Genomic DNA, 25,353 nt, shown 5'->3' on the forward strand with positions numbered 1-25,353 from the left:
TTTCCTATGGTGAGGGAAAGGCTCCAGCAGTAGTGAGGCAGTGTGATACCACATTGTTATATTTAAAAAAAAAATCAGTGTAGGAGAAGGCATACCTCGTGCAAGTAGAGAGCCACATAGAGTGTATACATGGTTTACAACTCATGTACCTACCCACGCCCATTATGTGTGTCTTTACTAAGCTGTGGCTCAGTGTCTGCACTGGTATTTATACCTGTTCGAAGGGAACTACACATGTATGTATACTACATGCTGCCCAAAAAAGGGTGCTGTGTAGCTGCATTTACACACTCCGTTCCAGTCCTCCAGGAAACGATGCATGTGAAGTTTCCACCTTTTTTTGTTGTTGTCACCAAAGTAATTTGTGAACTCTGCTCCCCTTCAGCCTGTTCATTTAAACAAAAGCGTGAAATTCAAAGTTCCAGTGAGCACAGTCAGCTTTTTCTCTCCTACCACCCAACAAAATTAAAACTACTTGTTCTCCTAATAATAATTCATACTCTTTGCATGACTCTGTTATTCAGTTAAGACCATTAAATTTGTATCTAAATATATTTACAGTGACTCCTGGTTGCATTACATTAAAGTTAATGGGTCATCTTGCTAGCCAGTCATTTTTGGCCCACTGTATGCAACGTGTAAAAGATAGTTACCATGAACACCTTACTTTTGCTATTCCATCAATTTTTGGTGTATAAATGTATAGCTGTATAGCTATAAATGTATAGCTATAAATGTACATTGAACTTTTAAGAAACGTGTGTTGCATAAGGTATAAATACATTTGATTTTCAACATCTGTAAGTGTATCTCTTTGATTTACCATTTTTAAATGCCTAATCCATGCATGTAAGAAACAGTCATTTTAGGTGGTTTGTCATTTAAAACTGAGCCATAATAAAATAAAATAAAAATATTCTGTAGATGAACATTGAAGTACGTTAGGTGCTATATAACCAATTACAAAAAGTTTTTGTCTGAAGCTTGTTTGTTTAACATTTATTCTCAAGGTTGGGATAATTCTGCATTATTCTACTCTCGCCACAGTACTGTGGCTAGGAGTGACATCTCGTAATATCTACAAGCAAGTTACTAAAAAAGCGAAGAGGTGTCAAGATCCTGATGAGCCACCTCCTCCACCTAGGCCAATGCTCAGGTGAGACCACTATTTTGTTTAATCTCTGCTTTATTGTACGTCTTTCTGTTAGAATTTCTGAAGCAGACTGAATATAATTTTGGTTGCTTTAAATGCAAGAGGAAATATTATCTTTGAAAACTTCCAGTACCACCGTGCTATAATATTTGGCACACTCAACAATATCTTTGTTGCAAGGCTGTTTCCAAAATATTAATATAGATCGCAAAACAATCATGAAGTTGAGAAAGAGGATCATTCTTTTTGGAGGAGCTAGTATTTCTGTTTTACAGATTAAGAAACTAAGGCATGGAGTGATGAAATTATTTACCCAAGATCCTACATAACAGCAGCAAAGTTTGGATTGGGACTTTGGGGTGGAATTACCATAAATGCTCAGCTTTGACCTCACACTGTTCCTATTTAATTTGAAAGTCTCACCTTGCATCTCCTGATTCTTAAACCTGTGTTTTAAACCATAAACTTTAATAAAAAAAAGTCAAGAAAAAACTTTTGTGAATTCTCTGTGATGTGAGAACAAAATGTTAAGATATGCTACTCACAGGAAAATTAGAGGAATGCATTTCAGTTAAGATTATCAGCTAAAATTACTGGAAAATGTTAGTAAATTTGAGTCTTGTTTTCTTGAAAATATTTTCATGTAGCATTAACAGATTTTTATTTCACTGCTATGCTGCTATACTGACCAAACTCGTATCAATATTAATTAAACGTTGCTAACCCAGAGTTCTCCACAGGGTGGCAGAAGTTGATTAGCTTTGTTTCCATTTAAAGCCAGATAAAGCACTTATTTCACAAATTTGTTTGATAAGCTTATATCAAAGTAGTTTTCATATTGAGGTCACTGGACAAAATCAGATTATATTATGTTTAACAGTTGAGGACATAAAATACCTCATTTATACATTTAGTCAGAGAAAGTAGCAGGTAATTACTAGATAACTGTCAGAGTTGGCAAGTATTTGGTTTGCTTTCCTTTGATCACTTTTAAGCAAACTGCTCTCTGAGCTTATCCTTTTCTGAAGAACAAGACTTTGCCAAAATTGCAAATGCTTGAAAATTCATACACAATAATCCCTTTCCTTCTCAGATATGGTTGATCTACCAGTAACAAACTGAACATGGCACCATAAAAGCAAAAGGTTGAAAGATTAGCAATTTTTCCCAGATGTTAGCTTCCTGCTTTGGCTCTCTCCTCTCTTCTTTGCTGCTGGCTTCTGTGACAAATCCCTGAAGTGACTTACCTTTGTCTCTTTCTAGTCTGAGGGAGAAATCATTGATTGTTAGCAGATGAAGACAAGAACAAAACCTAAGTTTTCACCAAAACCCCAATATGCCAGCAAGCTACCCGTGACTGACTTTTCTCAGCAAAACACCATCTAAAGTCCCCAAAATCCTGGGAACATATCTGATTTTCCGGTGTATGATACTTGGGTATTGGCCTTTTCTTAAGGGCCTTTTTGCTCACAGCATCTAAATAGTCTTTTTAAGCCGTTGGGAGAATCATTAATAACTTTGCCTTACTTTTAGATTCTACCTTATTGGTGGTGGAATCCCTATCATAGTTTGTGGAATAACAGCAGCAGCTAATATTAGGAACTATGGCAGCAGGCCTACTACACCATTGTGAGTATTGGATTTTTGATTGTAATAAATTGTTACATGATTTTTGGTTGGTATTTGAGCAAACAAAATTCAGGTTTGGATTCTTTTGGGAAACATGCTATATAGTTAAGACTTATTTCCACTGTTCAAAATGATACTTAGATGCCTTTTCAGAAGTCATAATTTATCTTGATGTGCTGTCTTTTTTCTTTTTCCCCCCCAGTTGCTGGATGACATGGGAACCTAGCTTAGGGGCCTTTTATGGACCAGCTAGCTTCATAATTTTCATAAACTGCATGTATTTTCTCAGTATCTTTATACAATTGAAACGACACCCTGAACGAAAATTTGAACTTAAAGAGCAAGCTGAGGAACAGCAGCGTTTAGCAACCAATGAACATGGAGAGCTGAATCATCAGGATTCAGTGTCAGTATCACTCGTTTCCACATCAGCTTTGGAGAATGAGCACAGTTTTCAAGCTCAGCTTCTGGGAGCAAGCCTCACTTTGTTTTTGTATGTTACTTTGTGGATTTTTGGGGCCTTGGCAGTTTCTCTGTATTATCCTATGGATTTGATTCTTAGTTGTTTTTTTGGAGCAACATGTTTAAGCCTTAGTGCCTTTCTTATGATGCATCATTGTGTTAATAGGGAAGATGTCAGGCATGCTTGGATAACAGCTTGTTGTCCTGGAAGGAGCACATACTCAGTTCAAGTTAATGTTCAGCCCTCCAATTCCAGTGGGACTAATGGAGAGACTCCTAAGTGTACCAACAGTAGTGCAGAATCTTCGTGCACTAATAAAAGTGCATCAAGCCTAAAAAATTCTTCCCAAAGTTGTAAACTAACCAACATACAGGCTGCAGCAGCCCAATGCCATCCTACTTCTTTACCACTGAACACAGGACCTCAGCTTGATAATAGTCTAACTGAGCATTCAGTGGACAATGACATCAAAATGCACGTGGCTCCATTAGAGATACAGTTTCGGACAAACGGACACCAAAGCCGGCCTCATAAAAACAGAAGTAAGGGGCATCGTGCAAGCAGGCTTACAGTGTTAAGAGAATATGCATATGATGTCCCCACCAGTGTGGAAGGAAGTGTGCAAAATGGCTTATCTAAAAGTCGACAAAGCAACAGTGAAGGATATTCAAGAAGCCGAAGAGCTTATTTAGCATACAGAGAACGCCAGTATAGCCAGTCTCAACAAGATAGCAGTGATGCTTGTAGTACGCTTCCAAAAAGCAATAAAAATACTGAAAAATCCATTGCTGCAAACAACAAAAAGGAAGTTTTGAGGAAACCAATAGTAGTTGAACTTGAAAGTCAGCAAAAATCATATGGCTTAAATTTGGCCATTCAGAATGGACAACTTAAAGGCAGTGGACAGGATGGGCCCTTGATTACTGCAGACAGCACTGGAAATATTAGGACTGGGTTATGGAAACATGAAACTACTGTGTAAAATATGGTACTTCATCATGGGAGAAACTCATCTGAACTGTGATTCTCACATTCCCTTAAGCTATTAACACTTTTTAAAACAGTTTACAAACAATTGGTACGTCATACATGACAAGAGACTCTGCAGTGAAAAATGTTTTATACATTTTGGGAGTATTCTTAGTGGTTTTTTACAAAGAAACTTTTCTCTTCTGTTTATTTTTTAAGCATCAGGTCCAATTTTGAGATGCAGACCATAACTTTTCAAAATATTTACAGATAGTCCCCCAGATGTGTCCACAATGCATTTCAAGTGTGTATTAAAATGCATATTAAAGAATATTTTCCCAGTAAGGAATATGTAATTTGCAGGTTTATTTGTCAAGATTACTAGATGTTGTATATCTTTTTTGGATTTACTACTTAATTGCAATATCTGGGAATTTTATGACAGCTTTCAGTTAAAAAAAAATTGAATGTACTGATATTTTACATGTAATTCAGCTAGTTACATTAATCCTGAAGTTTGAATGAAACAGAAAAACATTTTTAAAAATAAAGTTTGTGACTAAAAGGTTGGTAACTTCAACATTCCAACCTCACTTTTGTAAGTGATACATAAATTAGTCATGTTTTCATGTAGTAAAAGTGAATTATGTAGTAAATGCATAATTGTTTTATTAACGTTTCTAGCCTGCTGACATCTATACATAGCACAGTCCATCATTGGCCTTACATCTCCTTAAGCTATTATGTTATATAAATTACAATAATGGTAGATATTATCATTTGTATAATCTGAACCAGAAGTACTTAAGATTGAGACTTAATTTCAGAAGAGCTCAGCATCTCCTGTTGAAAACACCTTCTATTGTCATCTTGTGAAACAGTGATAGCAATATTTTACTGAAAAGTTACACTTAGATTCTCCAATTTTGATTTTTATACCAGTGAAAGAGAAAATTAGGGCCTTTTAATTCACCTGTCTATCAAATGTCCATCAAACCAAAATGAAACTGCATTTCACTTGATGTCACCGAACTCTCCAACCAGCAGTTTCCTTTCAGAGCATTTTAATTTAATATTAAACAGGAGCTGTGTAAGAAAATAGTTGCTTCCACCTTATTTGACATTTACTAACTTAGGGTATGTCTACACTACAAAGTTAGTTCGAACTAACGGACGTTAGTTCGAACTAACTTTAATAGGCGCTACACTAGCGCTCCGCTAGTTCGAATTTAAATCGAACTAGCGGAGCGCTTAGTTTGAACTAGGTAAACCTCATTCTACGAGGACTAAGCCTAGTTCGAACTTACTAGTTCGAATTAAGGGGTGTGTAGCCCCTTAATTCGAACTAGTGGGAGGCTAGCCCTCCCCAGGTTTCCCTGGTGGCCACTCTGGCCAACACCAGGGAAACTCTATGCCCCCCTCCCGGCCCCGGACTCCTTAAAGGGGCACGGGCTGGCTACGGTGCCCGTGCCAGGTGCAAGCCTGCCAGCACCCAGCCAGCAGACCCTGCACCTGGCACGGCACAGAGCCACCCACCCGATGCCCCCCAGCCCTCCCCCTCTTCCCGGGACCAGGCTGGCGGCTCCCGGGAGCTTGCCCTGGACCGCAAGAGGTGGGCACCTTCCTGGGCTAGTGCGGACATTGTGGACCTCGTCCACGATCTCCGCACTAGGCCCAGGAAAGTGGCCGTCTAGGGCAGGAGAGCTGCCAGCCTGGCCACCCAGGAGCAGATTGGCATGAAAATCAAGGGGGTCCACTGAGACCCCCGACCCTGAGCCCTGAGCTTACAATGGCCATCCTGGGTCAGACCAAAGGTCCATCTAGCCCAGTAGCCTGTCTGCCGACAGCGGCCAACCCTAGGGACCCTGGAGGGGATGGACCGAAGACAGTGACCAAGCCATTTGTCTCGTGCCATCCCTCTCCAGCCTTCCAGAAACTTTGGGCAGGGACACCACTCCTACCCCCTGGCTAAGACCACTCCATGGACCCAACTTCCATGACTTTATCTCACTTCTCTTTAAACTCTGTTCTAGTGCTAGCCTTCACAGCCTCCTGCAGCAAGGAGTTCCGCAGGTTAACTATTTGCTTTGTCAAGAAGAACAACTTTCTCTTACTAGTTTGAAGCCTGCTACCCATTCCTTTCCTTTGGTGTCCTCTAGTCCTTCTTTATGGGAACTCAGGAAGAACTTTTCTGAATGCACCCTCTCCACCCAACTCCTGCTTTTAGAGACCTCTATCCTGTCCCCCCTCCGTCTCCTCTTCTCTAAGCTGAACAGTCCCAGTCTTTGTAGCCTTTCTTCATCTGGGACCTGTTGCCAACCCCTGATCATGTTAGTTGCCCTCCCTTCTCCCAGCCTTTCTCTTCCCCTCTCCCACCTCCTTTTCCCAGTCTCCCCCAGTTTTTTTCAATAAAGACAGAGTCAATGTTGGAAGAAACGTTATCTTTATTTTGTACATCAATAAGAAGGGGGGCTAGGGAAGGGTAAGTGGAAGGAGGTGAGGGAGGAATGGGGTACGAGCCCCCGATGGGGAGGACTGGGCTGGCTCTGCGGGCTTCTGGGGGTGGAAGCTCTCCTGCAGCCCCCCAATTGCCCTCTCTCCCCAGATGGCAGCCTGCGGCAAGTGCAGCCGGGCTGATGGCCGAGTGGTGTGATGTGCCCAGTGTGGGTACTCCGGGCACTCCAAGCCAGAACTTCTTTGCAAGCGGGGCACCCCTTAGAACTGTGTGTCCGGGGTGGAGGTCGGGACCCTTTAAGCGCAGCCCTCGGCTAGCCTGAGACAGCATCTCCATGCTCTAAGTCCTCCTTTTATGCCCTGCCGGCACTGCTTCCGGCCATCCTTAAGCCCTGTTCAGAGTCCACTCAATGTGGACTTGCTAGTTCGAATTAGCAAAACGCTAATTCCAACTAGTTTTTAGTTCTAGACGCGTTAGTTCGAATTAGCTTAGTTCGAATTAACTAATTCGAACTAAGTTAGTTCGAACTAGCGCTGTAGTGTTGACGTACCCTAACATGAAAGTTAGTGTCATGGCTCCTTCCCCATGCTGGCATGATAAATGCAGAAGTGGGGCCATCAAGTGTACCCCAAAGCCTTATCTACCAGGCTTTGGTATAAAACTTCCCCCAATATCTTAAAACCCTAGATTTTGGGAATAGAACTTCTTCTACCACCACCCAAATATTAATAAAGAAATGAGGGGAAGATCATTTGGGAAATCTTACCCCTAAAATAAGAACCAGGACCCACCATTAATCAGTCCCACGTTAATAAAAAGAAAAGAGAAAGTACTTTTATTATCACAACAATATTCCTGTTGCAAGCATAATGATTTGATGGAAAAGTAACAAAATATTTTCATGGAGCAATTACACCATGGGCTAGAACTTAGTTGAAAAGAAAAGCCAAACATCTTTTAAACAGTGCACAGACATCAGATCCTATACCCAAAACATAAAACACTAAAACCTAAGGAATTTATCTAAACTTTACCCTACTTACAGAAAGTGAAGAATTGTGTTCTTGTAGAGAAAGACATGTTTGTGTGTCTCTGTAGCTGCAGAGGAACTCACACAGAGACAAAAGAGGGGAAAAAAACAAATTCCTTTGTCCCAGTTTGAAAGTCCTAACTACATTCCTATTGGCCACTCCACCTGGCTAGGTGTAGTTAGCCCCTTAGTCCCCAGGCTTCTGGCTAACCCTCATAATCATGACAGTTAGTAAAGCAGGAAGTGCCCTTTATAGTGTCCTCAGACTGACAGGAGCTAAGAACAAATCCGGGAGAAATGACAGGTGAGTGAAAATGCCATTTTTAATTCAATTATACTTACTTGGGCAGCAATTTCAAAACTGAGTCTGCAAAATGATGTATAGTTAGTTTTAAAAAGTTCAGTTGCATATTTTTATGAACATGGTGCAAGGATGAATATGGAATATTAAAGAAAGGCCAAATAGTGTTTATAGGTATTTTAATTTATTGTACTTCACTTTGTTTATATTGATTGTCTCAATAATCATTTTACGTTTTGGTAATTTGTGGAGATTAGGAGACAGTATATTTCAGTCTTTGAAGTTTTTTGTTTTGCTGTTTTGAGGATTTTGTAACTGTGTATGTGAGGTGTCATTTGTGTTTTATTATGTGTTGGTTGATGTTGTATCTAAAGTTATTTGTATTCATATACTAGCAGATTTTTTTGTTGTAATGTACTAGCATATATTTGGGGAAGGTACTCACCTCTTGAACACCTGATGCTGCTAGTGCAGGCCTCTTCCTGCTCTTGGAAGCCCTTGAACATTGTCAGCCTTGTTTGGCAGGTGGGCTTCACCCTAGCCAAGTCACAAAGTCCAAGCGAATCCCTTCCGAAGTAGTAGAGAGTGCAATAAATTAAGTCTTTCTTCCCTTCACTGAGGTTTCAAGTCAAGCATGTCCCTATTTACATCACTTCACCAGTGACCAGTGGGAGATCCTCGACCCACCTACTACTCCACATGCCAATCCAGAAACCTTCTGAATAGCAGCTACTCACTGTAATTTGTTCCCTCCTACCAAGGCAGGGGTTAGGATAAAATCCTGCTTTTCAAACAAGCAGGCACCAGCAGTCTAGCTGGGAGTTAGGAAAGGACATACAGCACAAACTCAGTCTCCACCCCTTCCCTACCTTACCCCAGAACACACAGCACAAACTACCCCCTGCCTCCACCTCACCCCGGTGCCAGCAACCCTTTTTTCCCCAAATACCCCATGCAGTCAGCTTCTCTAATCCCTTCACCCACTTTCCAGCCCAAGAGGATTGAGATTGCTGGGTTTCTGCTTCTACCTCCTTTCCTGTCACAGACTAGACTCCAAACCTCCCTCCCCTCCAATTCTTCTCAACCAATTACGCACTCCCTCCTCCCCCCCGAACTTCCCTACCTTACAATTCTCCCCCCAGCCACTTTATTCCGGCCTTCTCTCCACCTTATCTCTCTTCCCTACCTACTCTCGGAGCTCTTCCATCTGAAGCAGGCAGCTCCATTTGAAGCTGCACAGATGGCCCCACCCCCAGCCAGTCGTCTTGAGTTCCCTGCCTCTGTGAGAGATCTGAGCTTCTGAGCGGAGCTCAGTAAATAGCTATGCAGTCACATAGCTGTCCAGTTTACAGAGAACTTGGGTGCTCATACCCAGCTTCCTCTCCTCTCTATATCTATTGTACCTGAACGTACACTCTGAATTACTTTGCATTTCCTCCCTCTCACAACACCATACTTTAGGGTCATGTATCCAGTTGGCCCCCTTCAAACCTGACTGTCTTATTTCACTCTCCACTCCCTCAAAGTCTTTTGTATCAGACACATCCAAGAGGGGTTGGGGAACTGGTGTTTAGACTTCTTCCAAATTCTAGGGTCTGTGTTCTTAGGTAGAGTCTCAGTTGCACGTAAGCAAACTGTTCTTAGTTATATGTTTATCCTGCAAGGGTGTCCTATCCCTGCTTTGAGGTATTGTTGCCTAGGTTCCAACGAGCAACATGGTAACAATCCACTATGGAAAGAGGTATGTATATGTGTGCGTGTGCACATGCAAAATATCTCCCCCTTTATGTGAGGAAGCAGGGGGTTTGGGTGAGCAAGGGAATTGAGGGGTGGCTAGTACAGTCTGGAGATATTTAAGAACAGGTTAGATAGACATCTGTCAGGGATGGTGTAGACAGAGCTTGGTCCTGCCTTGAGAGCGGGGGGCTGGACTAGATGACCTCTCGAGGTCCCTTCCAGTCCTATGATTCTATGAATATCCAGTTTTCAATCTGAGTGACTTACATTTCTATTAATATCCTTTTTCTATCTGTTCTTTGAATCTGATGCGTCTGTTGTTAGTGGGCCATCCCTTGAACCTATGTATGTTATATCTCTCCAGTGACCACACTTTTAAATGGCTACAACTTCATCTTTCAGGCAGAGTGAAAAACAGGCTTTGAGACTGAACTTCCCATATGCAGTTTTACTTAGTGAAGTTACCCTAGGCCACACATGAAATTTTGAACCAAAACTTGTTGTGGGTTGTCCCATTTAAATCTATTTATAGATTACCACTGTCTTTTCCCAAATACTATGAGGGTACATCTACACTTCAATGCTATTTTGGGATACCCAAGTATCTCGAAATAGCTATCTCACATCTTAACAGCAAGCAAGCCTGTTATTTCGGGCTTGCTAATCTGATGTCCCTGTAAACCTCATTCCACGAGAGGTAAGGGACGTTTTGTAATAGTGGGTTATTTCAAGATTTGGCACTGGGTAGACAGCTAAATTATGAAATAAGCTATTTCAAAATCAAAATAAGATACACAATTGTGTAGCTCAAATTGTGTATCTTATTTCAAGCTACGGTGCAGAATAGATGCATCCTGACTGTCCTATAGACACAAAAGGATAGAGTTTTGAGAATATTTTAACCTTTCTGAAAAAAGCTGGAGTTCTTCAAAATGCTTTATCCACATGGATCCTGCATCTCACGTTCCTTCCCAACTAATGGAGTCCTATATCTGGATGTCTGAAAACTATATGGCAAATTTGAATGGTCTGAGTCACACTGTCAGTAAGATCATGTCAGACCCCTCAACTCCTCTCCCTCCCCTTCCAAAAAAGTCTTAACTTTAACACTTCTAATCTAATGTATTTACTTGTAAATCAGAAAATTCATTTCTTTACTCAGTGATCTAATTGTGGGGACGATAATGCATTTTGCATGTATGATGATTCGAATCCCTCTTTGCAAGAAAAAACTCAGATTTGATTGGAGAGTTCCACTGTTTTGCTTCCACTGCCATGGGATTTTAACTAAATTAATTTAAAATAAGATTTGAGTTTCAAGCAGTCACTCACGCAAGGATGTTCTGAGTTAAAACTTGAAAAGCTGTATTTATCTCCTCATTAAACTGTGCTGCAGTACATATTAGTGTATCAAATGATCCTACAACCCTGGGTAGCAGCAATCAATACTATGTAGTTAGTTATACATAGATTACAGCCCAAAATACATCCTTCCAAGTGCATAGACAATTTTACTGATTTATATAAAAATTTGGACAACCGTTCCGATCAAATAAACAAATCCAAACTTTGACTTGTTTAGCGTTCTGAAAACATTTGGTGTTCCTTTTGGAGAGAAATAATTTTCATATTTCTCTATACTAAGATGATTGAAAAGCTTTTGGCAAAACTGCAATGTTTCATGAAAATGTAATTTTCACTTAAACTAGTTTGTCAGGAAGTCATTTCTCAGAAATATCCATCCCAGAATGACCAGGTTTTTAGAAATTTCACATAGGTGTAACACTCTGCATTATTTGCAGTATAGACTTGAATCTGGGTCTCCCAATGTACTAGTTTGTGCTTTAACTACTGGCCTATAGAGACTGCCTTGCTGTTCCTTTTATTGATGCTGTTTCGCTCTGTGTAAATAATTAAGTATTTACTGAGCCAGCAAGAAAGCTTACTGTGTCTAAAGCATTTAGGTCTTTCTCTTAGCTCTATCAGGGTGTACCTGACCATAATCACAGCATTCTATCCTCCCCATAGACGGTCTCTCCCTCTTTGCACACTCATCAGTGAAGCACTTTGTCAGGCGTCTACAAAATGTGTTTCCACCAGTGAGAGAGCCAGCTCCAGTTTGGGACTTAAATTTAGTGCTGACTGCAATAACAGGCAAACCATTCAAGCCCATTGGCCACTTGCTCATTGCTTCAGCGCTCAGTGAAGGGTTCCTTTCTCATGGCAATTACATCATGTAGAGTAGGCAAGCTAGGGCCTCTCATGAAGGACCCTCCTTACACTGTCTTTCATAAGAATAAAATCATCCGTGCATACCCAGAATTTCTCCCAAAAGCACTTCTCATTCCATTATAATAAACCAATTTATTTACCCATCTTCAATTACCTTTTACCTACAGTGCACAAAACCCTTCTGCAAGTCTCCAAGGCTCTTCATCTCAACCATGGAGAGGTGTCAGGGTCTACCAATTTCAAAACCAAGACTATCCAGATGGATCTCAGGATGTATACATTTTGTATACAGCATTTTCCAACAAGAGTGCCCAACTTCTGTACAGGCTCATTACACAAGAACGAAAGCAATATCCACGGCCAGGGCGTACCAATAGAGGAAATCTGTAGAGCCGCCACCTGGGCTTCAGCAGCTACTTTTACCAACAACTATATTATCCAGATCTATTCTACCTCCGATACTCAGTTTGAATGAACAGTACTTTCTGTAACGAATCCACGTCTGCCGAAGCTTCCTCCTCCAAACACAACTACTACACCCACAGGGGCACTCCTCGAAGAAAAGGTCACCTAGTGTAGTAACTGAGGTTCTTTGAGATGGTTGTCCTTGTGAGTGTTCCACCACCCACCCTTCCTCCCCTCTGCTTTGGAATCTTCCATGTCTGGAGCGGAGCAGGAACTGAAGGGATGGTTGGCTGCGCATGCAGAATAGCTGTTTCAAATGGCATGCTCCAGCTGCTCCGCATGTGCAGGCAACAGAGGACACTTCTATCTAAATTATCTGATTAGAAGTTCAGTGGTGCTCAGCCACTTAAAGTGGAACACCCACAGGGACAACCATCTTGAAGAAATTCAGTTATTGCACCAGATGAATAACCTTGTTTTCAGTTTCCATTATTCAAAGTAAGTGCCCTAACCACCTGACTGTTCTGTGTAGGTCTTGCTCTCATGTCCTTTTATATATATAAAAAAAAAGTTTTTAGTTTTGCATTGGGGAAAAATATCATAATATAATTTGTCCCCAAAACAGAGGAGGAGGAGTTTTTTTTTCCAGTCAGACCTTCTGAAGTTCCACATATTCCTGAACACAAGGAATTGTATGCCAAGTGATTTTGCACAATGCTTTACTTAAGCATCTACTTAAGTGATTCAGTGCTTTACTTAAGATTAGAACCTAAAGACTCTCCAGGCTCACCTAGTTGTTTGCTATGACCTGTTCTTCTCATCTTATAAACACACAAACCAAATGAAAAATAATACACATTTGTTTTACTCTTCTTCTGCGGTACTTGTACTGCTATTTTCATTGGTGTTACCAGTTTGCCATGGGCCTGCATTACCTTTATTTTGGGCCACGTGTATTCACTTTGGGTATTCTTTACTCCCTAAATAGTCCATGAATTTCAGTGAGACTACTTGTAAAAGAAAGAACTACTTGAACTGAGAAAGGTGACGCTTTTTTTTGTAAAATGTACATACAGATTAGTACTGATATACATGTTAATAGATCATTAGCAGCCTTCAACTACCTGAAGAGGCATTCCTGAGAAGATGGGGCTAGGCAGTTCTTGGTGGTGACAGATGATAGAATATGGAGCAATGTCTACAAGTCAAAATAGGGAGAGTCTAGGTTGGATATTAGGAAAAAACTATTTCACGAGGATTGTGGTGAAGCACTGGAATGGGTTACCCAGGGAGGTGCTGGAATCTCCATCAGAGGTTTTTACGCCTGGGTTTGACAAAGTCCTGACTGGGATGTTTTAGTTAGTCTTGCTTTGAGGAGGAGATTGGACTAGATGACTTCCTGAGGTCTCTTCCAACCCTATGATTCTATGACATCTTAGATCGTATTAAGCACTAAATTGTTTTTATTTTTAAATATATATCTCTTTGGCTAAAACAAATCCAGAGTTGAAAATAGGCCCAGTAAATATTTTTGGTTTGTTTATTACTATAAAACACACTGGCCAATAAAACCATTTTTAATTTAGAAAGCAATTTTTTTTTAAAGCCTGGCTGATATGTAGAATACCATATTTCACTCCCTGACAAATAAGTGCTTTTATTCTGGAAAATCTAATATTTCTATTTTATAGCATATTTTATAGCATTTTTGGTCAACATCAATCACTTTTTGGATGATCTGGTTCAGAATACCATACTCAATATACATAAAGATCTTCAAAATACATTTAAACTGAGATGCATGTCCCATTGTATTGAAGGCTGCAGAAACCGCTCTTCCTCAAAAAAATCATTTTGAGGCAGTATTAGACACATAGTCTTGATTTAATGTTCATTTCACTTTTAATCTATAACTCTGAACTAATATGTCTGGGAAGTCATAATGAGTGGTGCTACTCCAGAGATTGGATTATAGGTGCATGATTTATAGAATACTGTGTGATTTTTAAACAACAGCCCTTGTTACATAGCGCTATGAGTTTTTCTGTACCAAGCAAAGTGATACCACCCTGAGGATGATAGTGCACTAAAATTTCATTGCTGAAACAAGTAGCATTAATAAAAATAGGCTAAGGTAATTTAGTCTCCTGTGTGGCTTTGGACAAATCACTTCTCTTGTTCAGTTTCCCATATATAAGTTGGGCATGCAGATATCCCTTTCACACTTTGTCATCGTATATAGATTGCAAGTTCTTTGGAGCAGGGACTGTGAGTTTATACAGTGCCCAGTAAGATGGGGTCCTCAGTTTAATTGAGGTCTCTGTGTTATCTTAGTATAAATAATAATACTTTAAAGAACTTTGACTCTGGTTTTAAATTTTTAAGGAAGTAACTCAATAGCTTTGCTTACTATGCTTGTGAATTATTGTCATATGATTGCTATTTTAGTCCTTTCTGAGGATGTTCTTCAAGGAGTGTCCTTCTAGGTCAGGCTTAGGGAACCTTTTTTGCGATGGGCGCTGCTGACCCACAGAAAAATTAGTTGGGGACTGCACAAAAATGAGAAGCAAAAAGATACTCCCCACGTTCCCCTCACACACCAGAGCCTAAGGCAAGGGCGGGGAACTTTTTTTGTTCCGGGTACAGAAAAATCCATCAGGGCTGCACACAAGTGTGAAACAAAAAAAATTCCACCACTCACCAGTGTTGGCTCAATTAATGCTGGGGGGAGCCCCAAGCCTTAGGGGCCAGATCCAGGCAAGCCAGGGACTGCATCTAGTGCCCAGGTTTTAAGTTCACCACCGTTGGACTAAGGAGTCCAGGCTATTAGATTTTGTGGGCCCCCTAGGCTCTGAGATGAGGCCAAAAATGTGGGGTTCAGTGTGTGGGGCAGAGCTAATAGGAAGTGGGCTTGAGGTGTGGAGTCTGGGCTGGAATCCCACTGGGGAAACAGAGGCAGAGTGGCTGGAGCCCCATGTCCATTCTGAAGAGACACACAGTGAGTGGTGACCCAAAAACAGCAAGTGAGACAGAAAATTGCTGAGTGCAGTGTTTGTTCAGAGCAATAACGCAGCTGAAGAATAACTTTTCCTGATAAAGTTGTAAATATCTTTACAAGGTGAACTGGTAAGTCTTGCCTTAAGTATTCTATGGCCACAATAAGGAGAGAAGAGATTGCTGAGAAATGTGCAGATAGTAGATGGCTATCTGTGAAGTTTTATATTATAGCAATGATTAGGCAGATACAAGAAAGAGATAAAAATGAATAGTTGAAAAGTCTTCCTAAAACCTTGCGTGCAAAATCTTCTAGGCTCCCTTGATATAACTTTGCTTGGCTGAACTGAAGAAAACATTTTGTGGTAGATGGGGCAGAGCCCTGGCAATATTTAGGAGTATTGGACAAGTGAAGCATCCAAATCAGGCATGGCTGTTATTTTAGTCACTAATGACCTTAGAAAAGCTGGGCACAGATATAACTTCTATTGGTTTACAAAACAGATGAATACTCAGCATGCTCTGAAACTGAAATCACAAATGCATGTTGTGAGCATGTATAATGGTTAGTAGGATCAAGCCATTTTGATAGACGTGCTTAAATCCTGACAGGTAAGAAGGTGCTGTTTTTCTAAGTTTCAGAGTAGAACTATTTGATGGGCTAGAATAACATTGAAATTACCACTCATACAATTGAATAGTTAAAAAGTAATCTCTGTTCAATATGGAAACAAAAATGTATCTAGTTTCAAAGAGTCAAGTCTGACCAGGGAAAGGAAGAGTTAGATGCTCGTTTGATGCCTACAGAAAATGGACAAAATCACTGACAAACCTAATTCAGCAGAGAATCAAGACTAACCCATAATGTTGGACCAGGTTTTGATAATTACATTCTAAGACAATGGCACTATATGCATGGCAGGCTGCTATATGGAAGCAAAGGTTTAAAAAAATAAGTAATATATATACATAAGCACTTACAACTAAAAGAGATTTCTTGAATCATTTTAGCCTCTGCTCAAAGGATGTGTCTCCGTTTACACTAAGGCTTCCTTACAGTATTTCAGTGGTACAAAGGGGCCTGAAGATGGGTGTAAATGTTACATCAGATATCCTTACACTACCACAGCAGCATAAAGGAGCCTTAATGTAAATGAGAATTTCCTACATTTCTTCAGTTTCCTACATTATTCCTAAAAACATGTTTTCATTTCTTGCTTGCCTTGCCTTGAGTGATTAGCAAAGTTCAACACACTATGAAATGAAGAGAAAACAGTAAACAGCTTCTTTATCAGTTTATGTGGACTTACATAATTTATACAGAATTGAGATCATTTTTACCTAATGCTTATTTTAAATACAAATCTATTTACAAGTCTTTAAATACTAGTATTCAATGTATTGGCATTGTAGATGCTACTTAATCTTGTCATTAAAACAGATTTTTTCAAAGCTTTTCAGTCATCTAAAGATAAAAATAGGTTCCTAACCTATTGCATACCTGAAAATCTGAATGTCTTTGAAAATCTGGCCATAAGGGTTTATTCTGACACTGTGTATAATATAGTAGAGCTCTTTAAACCAAACGGCTTGAGGTATCCAAACTTTCAGAAAATAGACTTTTGGATAATTAGGGAACAATGCTGGATGTACATTGCAGGTGGGAAGAAATATATTCAACCTTTGACTAATTGGCTCTTTTTAACCTACAAATCTATTAAATTGAGCTATCCTTGGCTTGAACTTTGAAGGGAAATGCTTAATTTCAGATTGGCAGTCTTAAAGTAGGACAAACTGGATAACTGTAGCTAGAATGTTTTCTAATGAATTTCTGACACTGTGTGGTTCAGTAGTTTTCAGGTCACTCGTTAACAGCTCTCTGAACTAGAAAAGGAATAAAGTGAACTTGGCATTTATATCTTGACAACTAGTTAGTAATTCTTAAGATTGCTCTGATCTTTTAGGCAAATAATTTTTGTCAAGTGATTTTCAGCATTATGCACCACTTCTGCATGGCACATTTCATTCACTAAAATCTATGGCAACGCAAGGAAGTACTATGGGTGAATTGCACAAAATTGCCTAGGCTTCTATAATCTTGATGAAGAGACTTTTTCCCACCCCCTCCATCAGCCTTTTATTGCCCTCTTAATGTCCCCTTCACTATAGATATGAAATTCATGCTGCTTCAGTGGCCTTTTTATAGCTGACAGTAAAGGCCTGTGTAAAGTTCTTAATCATTGGTATTTATTGCAAAAAATCTACCTTTTTGTGTAGTAATTGTTGCATAAAGAATTCTCTTATAAGGAAAGCCCAAGAAACATCAGAGGCAAATTGTATGATCATTGGATGGATATAAAGAACTGTGTTTACATCAAACAGGGACCCAGATTTTAAACCCAACCAAAAATAGAGGGGAAATCTTGGTGGGAACTTTCTTTGGACAACTTGGCTATATTCTGGGAGAGGAAAAATGTTAATGTCTTTCGGTGATTGAAAAGATACTAACACAACGATACAGTTGCTTTAAGCTCTAGTGCTCTCTGAGCAGCCAGAAATGTAAAGAAATGTTGACAATGCTTGGTTTTTAATTCTTGAAGTTTGCTGTAGATAATTCAGTACCTAATGGTACTTCTACACTGTAGAGGAAAATCAATGCTACTGCTGTCAATCTTCCAGGGTTTGAATTAATTAGCAGTTGATTTAAGACACCTAATTCGAACTGGAGGGTGCTCTTGTCAATGCCAGTAACCCTCATTTCACAAGGAGTAAGGGAAGTCAAAGGAAGACTGTTCTTACTTCAAGTTCCTGCAGAGTAAACAGCACCAAAAGCCAAGTTAAGCTACTTTGACTTCAGCTACACAATTAACATTATCTGAAGTTGCGTGTCCTAATTTGACTTTGTCCCACAGTGTAGACATACCCTTAGTGGCCTGATTTTGAAGTTCTCTGAAAGCTGAAGAGAGCAGTGTCAGTGCTGTCACTGAGACACAAAAAGATGCACACTGGAAATATCAGAGCAATTCATTAATTTACTATCCAAAGGGATATCAGTGTTTCCAAAAATCTAGTTTTACAACAGCATAATTAACATCCTAACACTAGGGATATTGTTTTCTCCCTGTCACCGTACAGGCTTATTCTCAACTTGGAGAGACCTCTGTGTTGTTTTTCCCATAAAGTTTGCAGAGAGCAGCTGTTAACTCAGTAAGTTGGTAGCTCCATTTGTCAGTACATGTGTCAAGTATCTTTCCTGTCTTAATGGCATAAATCCAAGTTGTTTGCGTCCCAAGATAGTTCTTTTCAGGCTTTTCTAAGATATGGATCTGTTCCTTCAGTTACACTTAAGGCAAACAAAGAAGTAAACATCTGGTGCAAGATGTTTCACTTCATCAAGATAGCACAAGTCAAATAACTTTCATAGACATTACCAAAATGAATGTTACTATCTTCATTTTTACTGTTCTGGACAGGAGATTACATAGATATAGAAGTATTTGTTCCCTAGAATGAGGATAATTGAATCCTATTAAACAGTGGTAAATGATATCATAATGAATTTATTGAATATTTGAAGGATTGTCTAAGAGGTGTCCATAAACTTTTCATGAATTCTAGCTATTATTCATTTCTTTTTCACAACTGTCAACTTGAGTCTTGGTTCTCTACTCCAGTCTCAAAGGAATGGTATGGTAACTTCACTGATAGTAGGAAGAAATTGAAAAATCCTAATAGACCATGTTTTCCATCCTTCTCAAGGACTTAAAATTAATAGTAGTTCAGACACAAGCGATCATGACTTGATCACATTGTTAATGTGGAAGCAGAATAAAGTTCATCCTGGTAAATATATACATGGTGTTTCAGTTGGCCAATTTCACAATTCTGAAAACGATTATGAGCCACATAAGTTGGCAGGAAAAATTTAATCATAAAAATGTGATTGTTTAAGAACACCTTAAATGCTCCCAAAGCCAGAGTTCTATAAGTGAGATGAAAATTGTTTTAAAAAATGATTAGCTTAGATAAGAAGCAAAGGCAGCTATGAAAAATTGATAGTAATGATTATAAATCTGAAGTTAGAAACTGTAGAAAATTGATAAGGGAAGCAACAGATACATATGAATTTGTAGACAGTAGTATTAGACACTGAGGAGTTGTTTAAAATCTATTTTAAATGAATCATGGCTATGTTATTGGTCTATTACTAGATAGAAATGGTAGAGTTATCAATGATAATGCAGAAAAGGCAGAATGTTCAATATTTCTCTTTATATACACACACAAAATTGTAATTGTAAAGGGAGAAATGTCAGACTGTTTTCAGTGGGATCCTGCAGAGACTGATTTTTGGTCCTATGCTATTTAATAATTTTTATTTAATATTTTTTAAATCACTGATTAAGTTTGGGGGAAGAGGACAGGTCACTAAGTCAAAGCAATCTGGATCACTTGGTAAACTAGGTACAAAGCAAGAAAATATGGCTAATTGAAAAACTAAACTTTTTGTTTTTAAAACTTTCAAATCAGATATTTAAACAATTTCAAACTTTTTTTTTCCAAAACAAATTTTTTGGCTCATGAGATTGATTAAAAATGACCCTTTCCTGAGGATGATTTCATTTTTGAGTAATTTACATTTTCTGAAGTAAAAAGTCTAATGGGAAAATTCCCAACCATTTTTATTACTTAGCCCACATCACGACCTCTTCCCTAAGAAATATTTCCCTATTTTTCTAGAGTGTTTGTCAGTCTAATTTCAAATGATTCAGGCAATAGATAAAATTCCAGTTGCAACTTTGTGCAAAAAAGATAAAATACTACTCAGAAGGAATGGATGGAGCCGTAGCAGGATCAGTGAGAACAAGGGGATGTAACCTTGAACCCAATGAAGTCCATGAGAGAGGTGCCAGAATCTCACCATGTGAATTTACTAAATGCCCAGCAGCAACAAATTAGTCATAGTAAAAAGAAAAAAGTTCTTTTGAAGAACCTGCTATACCAACCATGCATCAATATGAATGTTGTTTTCCATCCTTCTTCTAAGCATGATTTCATTAGCAGAGATTCTAAAGCAGGGGTGGCCAACCTGCGGTTCGTGAGCCTCAGGTGGCTCTTCACCCCTGAAAGTGTGGCTCATGAAGCCACCCCAAATGGCCACCCCTGGTCCCCTGTGCTTACTGGGTGCAGGAGAGCCACCCAGCATGGCAAAATGGCATCTGCAAGATGGTGTCAGCTGACAGAAGCCTGATGTGGCCAAAAAAACCATGTTTTTTTAAAGGGGCAGCATCCTTTTTTCCCCTCAACTCTGGTGCGGCTCTTCGCACTTTTTCTGCCGCTGCTTCATCTCTCTTCGTTTAAGGGATTGGCCACCCCTGTTAGAGAGAGTCTGCTGCTCAAGAAGTCAGTATCCTCTATAGTGCTTCAGTCACTACTACCCATGGTACCTAATGAGACAATTTTACAGAAAACCATTTTTCATATTCATTGTTGGGAAAACAATAAATTACATCACATGTTGTTGGGAGACAATAAAACAAAAGGCAAATTTTGAGAGATGATACTGCATTCATGGATGATGATAATCTGTTCTTATGTGTTAAGGACTGGATAGTGAGTAACAACTGCTTTTATAATTACTGCAGTTTGTGTAGAATATGAGGAGGAAACAATAGATAAAATAAATCCTCTTCAAATAAAATAATTGGACACTCTTGTTCCCAGATTTGTTTTTATTTTATTTAGTTTTGATATTTTTCCCCACTTGAAAATATGTCAATGAAAATACAATGCAAGCATTCTTTACATTTTTAATAACTCTTTGGAATTGTGCCACTCCCATTTTTCCATGTGAGTAATGTTCCCAGATATACATGTCATAACGCTACAACTGGAGAAAACTAAACATACTGCTTCAAAGAGACTTTAACACAAGACTTCAAAGAGAAGCCTCTGAACTGTCATTCATGCTTAAATTTGACACTTTATGACTGGGCCTTATCAAAGATGCTAATTATCTTACCCATTACAAAGATAGCTTCCCCAATTATCACCTCTAATATAACTATCTCATAGACACTCAACTCCCCCCCCTCATTCCCCCTCTGTTCTAAAATCTGATTTGTCTATTTTATATGTGTTCACTTTTTTTGATTGTATCCTTTTGGTATATATGGTCATGCCAATTTTCTTCCACAATTTGATCTGAGGAAGCGGGTTTGGCCCATGAAAGCCCATTACCTAATAAATCATCTTGCCAGTCTTGAAAGTGCTGCATAGTCCTGTCTTTAGTTTATATTCTATGTCCTCCTGATCACTGAACAGAAAGGTAAATAAGTTAGGATAACTCCAGCCTACTAAGAATCAGCATTCTCAAGAAGCGTTTGAAAAGTGAGTAAAGCTAAATAGGAAGCTACTGTAGAAGGCCATCCTAATTAATCTTTAAACCGAAGTGCTGTTCCAGAGTTGTTACTGTGCTTATGATGCTTCTCAATCTTATCTCTTCTGCTTCCACTGTGATGGTCTCATAGCATGATATTAAAAATGTGTTTGCTCATGCACATAACCTGTGAATATCTTGTAATATTTTCAGAACACTTTCAAGAACCTGTTTGTATTGCCACATGCATTGGGGAGCCAGTCTAATATGATGACTAATAACAGGCTAATCAGGGAGATGGATGGTGTCAGGCTCTGATGTACATTCAGCAACATTTTGTAATTCTAGACCTTAGTAGGCATAATGAAATCATAATAGATGTTAATGTACAAACTGATCCTGGTTTATCATAGAATCATAGAATAATAGGACTGGAAGGGACCTCAAGAGGTCATCGAGTCCAGCCCCCCGCCCCCAAGGCAGGACCAAGCTCCGTCTACACCATTCCTGACAGATGTCTATCTAACCTGTTCTTAAATATCTCCAGAGAGGGAGATTCTACCACCTCCCTTGGCAATTTATTCCAATATTTGACCACCCTGACAGTTAGGAATTTTTTCCTAATGTCCAATCTAAGCCTCCCCTGTTGCACTTTAAGCCCATTACTCCTTGTCCTGTCCTCAGTAACCAAGAGGAACAAATTTTCTCCTTCCTCCTTGTGACACCCTTTTAGATATTTGAAAACCGCTATCATGTCCCCCCCTTAATCTTCTTTTTTCCAAACTAAATAAGCCCAGTTCATGAAGCCTGGCTTCATAGGTCATGTTCTCTAAACCTTTAATCATTCTTGTCGCTCTTCTCTGTACCCTTTCCACTTTCTCCACATCTTTCTTGAAATGTGGCACCCAGAACTGGACACAGTACTCCAGCTGAGGCCTAACTAGTGCAGAGTAGAGCGGCAGAATGACTTCACGAGTTTTGCTTACAACACACCTGTTGATACAACCTAGAATCATATTTGCTTTTTTTGCACCAGCATCACACTGTTGACTCATATTCAACTTGTGGTCCACTATGACCCCTAGATCCCTTTCCGCCATGCTCCTTCCTAGACAGTCGCTTCCCATCTTGTATGTATGGAACTGATTGTTCCTTCCTAAGTGGAGCACTTTGCATTTCTCTTTATTAAACCTCATCCTGTTTACCTCTGACCATTTCTCTAACTTGCTAAGGTCATTTTGAATTATGTCCCTATCCTCCAAAGAAGTTGCAACCCAAAGAAGTTATAGTTTATACATCATCTTGCTGTATGTTGTAAATAGTTTTGCAGCTTTAAGATGAAAGTCAAAAGTCATAATCCACCCCCTTTGACACTGGCATTTGAGTGAATTTAATGCCGTCTCACCCAGAAGGTCTTTGGGGATAAAAGAGGAGGTGATCTCATGAGAGAGAGAGATTCTGTCACCTCAGAAACCAACTTTTCAGATACAGCAGAAAAGGTAGTGTTGAGGCTCCAGTCATTGCCAGTACCAGAAATTCTCTGCCATATTTCAGGTTTTGACCTGAAGTATCCTCCAGTTTCCACATTGAGATGATTTCCCTTCCAGTCTTTTTCCAAAAAAGCATACCAGATCAGGGAGGAAACTGCCTTTCATACCTTGAAAGTTGCCTTTCTCTGGGCAAAACTCAACTGCTCAGAATGTTCCCCAGATTGTTTTTGTTTGCAGATCCATCCAAAGGATCCACACTTTCCACCTGTAGATTCTCAAAGTGGATTTCTACAAGATTCTAATTTATTTCCATGGTACTGTTTAAAAAAATTCCAAATGCAGAAATTTTCATGGCTTCAGCTTATACTTAAATTCATATTTTTTTTCTAACACTGTGCTTTGTTCCATGCTTACATATCAGGTGTTGCAGTTGGGCCTATAATTCTTTTATCAGCCTTAGTTCTGCTCCAAAGTTTCCATCTCCTTCAAGGAGTGCTGCTTGCAAGTCACCTGAAATGGAGTACCCCTACGGACATTACTTGGAAGAAGAGGTTAACGACCAGTATAGTAAATGAAGTTCTTTAAGATGTCCGTTCCTATGTGTGCTCAATTACCAGTCCTCTTTCCCCCATGCTTCAGAGTTTCAGCTCAAAGGAGTTTGCAGTGGAGAAGGAACTGAGTATGGCTTGCCTGTGTAGCTCTATATAACCTCAGTATGGGGCTTTCGGAAATATGGAGTGTACATGGGAGCCAAACAGCTTTACTACTGAAAATCTCTGATCAGAGCCTCATGGAGCACACACAAGGGATGTGAAAAACTAATCCATTAGTTGACTATCCAATAAGCAAATGCTTAATGGATAGTCAACAGGATAGTTGACTAGTTGCTCCCCCCCATTGCTGCCTCTATCAAATAGAGGCAGCAAGGATGGGGAAGGGGAGTACTTGAAAGCAGCAACACCACATGGAGAACAGGGTTAGCTGCTCATGTGGCACTGCTGTTTTGAATGCTGCAAGGAGTCCCCAACTGACCCCGGGCTTTGGCCTTTGAAGTGTAGCAACAGCTCTAGGGCTGTTGCTACAATTCAAAGACGGAGGCGCCCTATCAACTAATTGAATAGATGATGCCAAAAATGCTTCAACTATTTGATTAGTCAATTACCTGATACTTAACACACACACACTCACCCTGCAATGGGACATCACCAGAAACAAGCATTTCAAGTAACTTCAGTTTCTGTACAAGCTAAGTAACATCTCATTAATAATGCAATATAATCTTTCTGAAAATGTTGGCCAAGAGAGGACAGCTATATGCTCATCTCAGTGCAGCCCACAGAATCCAGCGTATTTTATTTACTCTAACTGTCCAGTCATTTTTGTTAAAGATCCAAATACTGGATTCCTGAACAATGAACCTGTTGCTGTGCATTCCTTGTTCTTCCTCTAGTCACCCATGTAAAATGTAACATTATTTTTGTTGGCTGCTCAGATATTAAACTCGCTTGTCCCACTGAGAAGCAACAGGAAGTTGGATTCCATCAGCTTCCTGATCCTGTATGTTTAGGACTCCTATCTACATCAGATATTCCCTGCACAATTGACCAGATTCTGGTTTCTTTATTCTGTCTAGTAATCCCACTGAGTTTGATAGAACTATTTGTTGAGTAAGGCTATCTGTAGATCTGGCCCCAGAATAGGCAATTTTTAAAATGTACATATCTTCAATGAGTGTTATCACTGCAGTGAATATGTAAGACAAAGTGACATCTGACTTGTCTAATGTTTGAGAACAAGTGAATTCAAACATTCACTGATAGGGAGTAGGAAATCCACAGTTCTGGTACATCAGCTGATGTACAAAGAACATACATATCTGTATCCACCACATGGATGCTACTGTTTCATAGTTACAAACAAAGCTCATTTTTCATCAATGGTGATTAGCCTATGAGTTTCAAATTTCTGTTCTTCATATATATTATTTTAGATACTTATGCAGATTTGTGCTTTTGACTTCACCCTGATCTCATTGTGGTTTTGTTGCTCTTTTAGCATTTATTCTAAGTAAAATCAAATTATTTTTATTCATTTACATTTGTGGATAGACTTTTCT

The 25,353-nt window shown here is 39.4% G+C and overlaps 1 protein-coding gene across 4 annotated transcripts in view; it reads left to right on the top strand.

Moving 5' to 3' along the window:
• The window catches only part of ADGRA3 (adhesion G protein-coupled receptor A3), a 141,716-nt gene extending 130,408 nt beyond the window's left edge, over nt 1-11,308 (top strand). For all 4 annotated transcript variants that reach the window (XM_014581111.2, XM_075930639.1, XM_075930638.1 and 1 more), the window contains 3 exons: nt 1,011-1,156; nt 2,687-2,782; nt 2,985-11,308. In XM_014581111.2, coding sequence (XP_014436597.1) covers nt 1,011-1,156; nt 2,687-2,782; nt 2,985-4,227 — 1,485 coding nt within the window. In that variant the 3' untranslated portion in view covers nt 4,228-11,308. The remainder of the gene's footprint in view (nt 1-1,010; nt 1,157-2,686; nt 2,783-2,984) is intronic.
• Nucleotides 11,309-25,353: the final 14,045 nt, after the last annotated feature.

The sequence above is a fragment of the Pelodiscus sinensis genome, chromosome 5 (assembly GCF_049634645.1).
Source record: "Pelodiscus sinensis isolate JC-2024 chromosome 5, ASM4963464v1, whole genome shotgun sequence".
In the NCBI taxonomy this organism is placed as follows: domain Eukaryota; kingdom Metazoa; phylum Chordata; order Testudines; family Trionychidae; genus Pelodiscus; species Pelodiscus sinensis.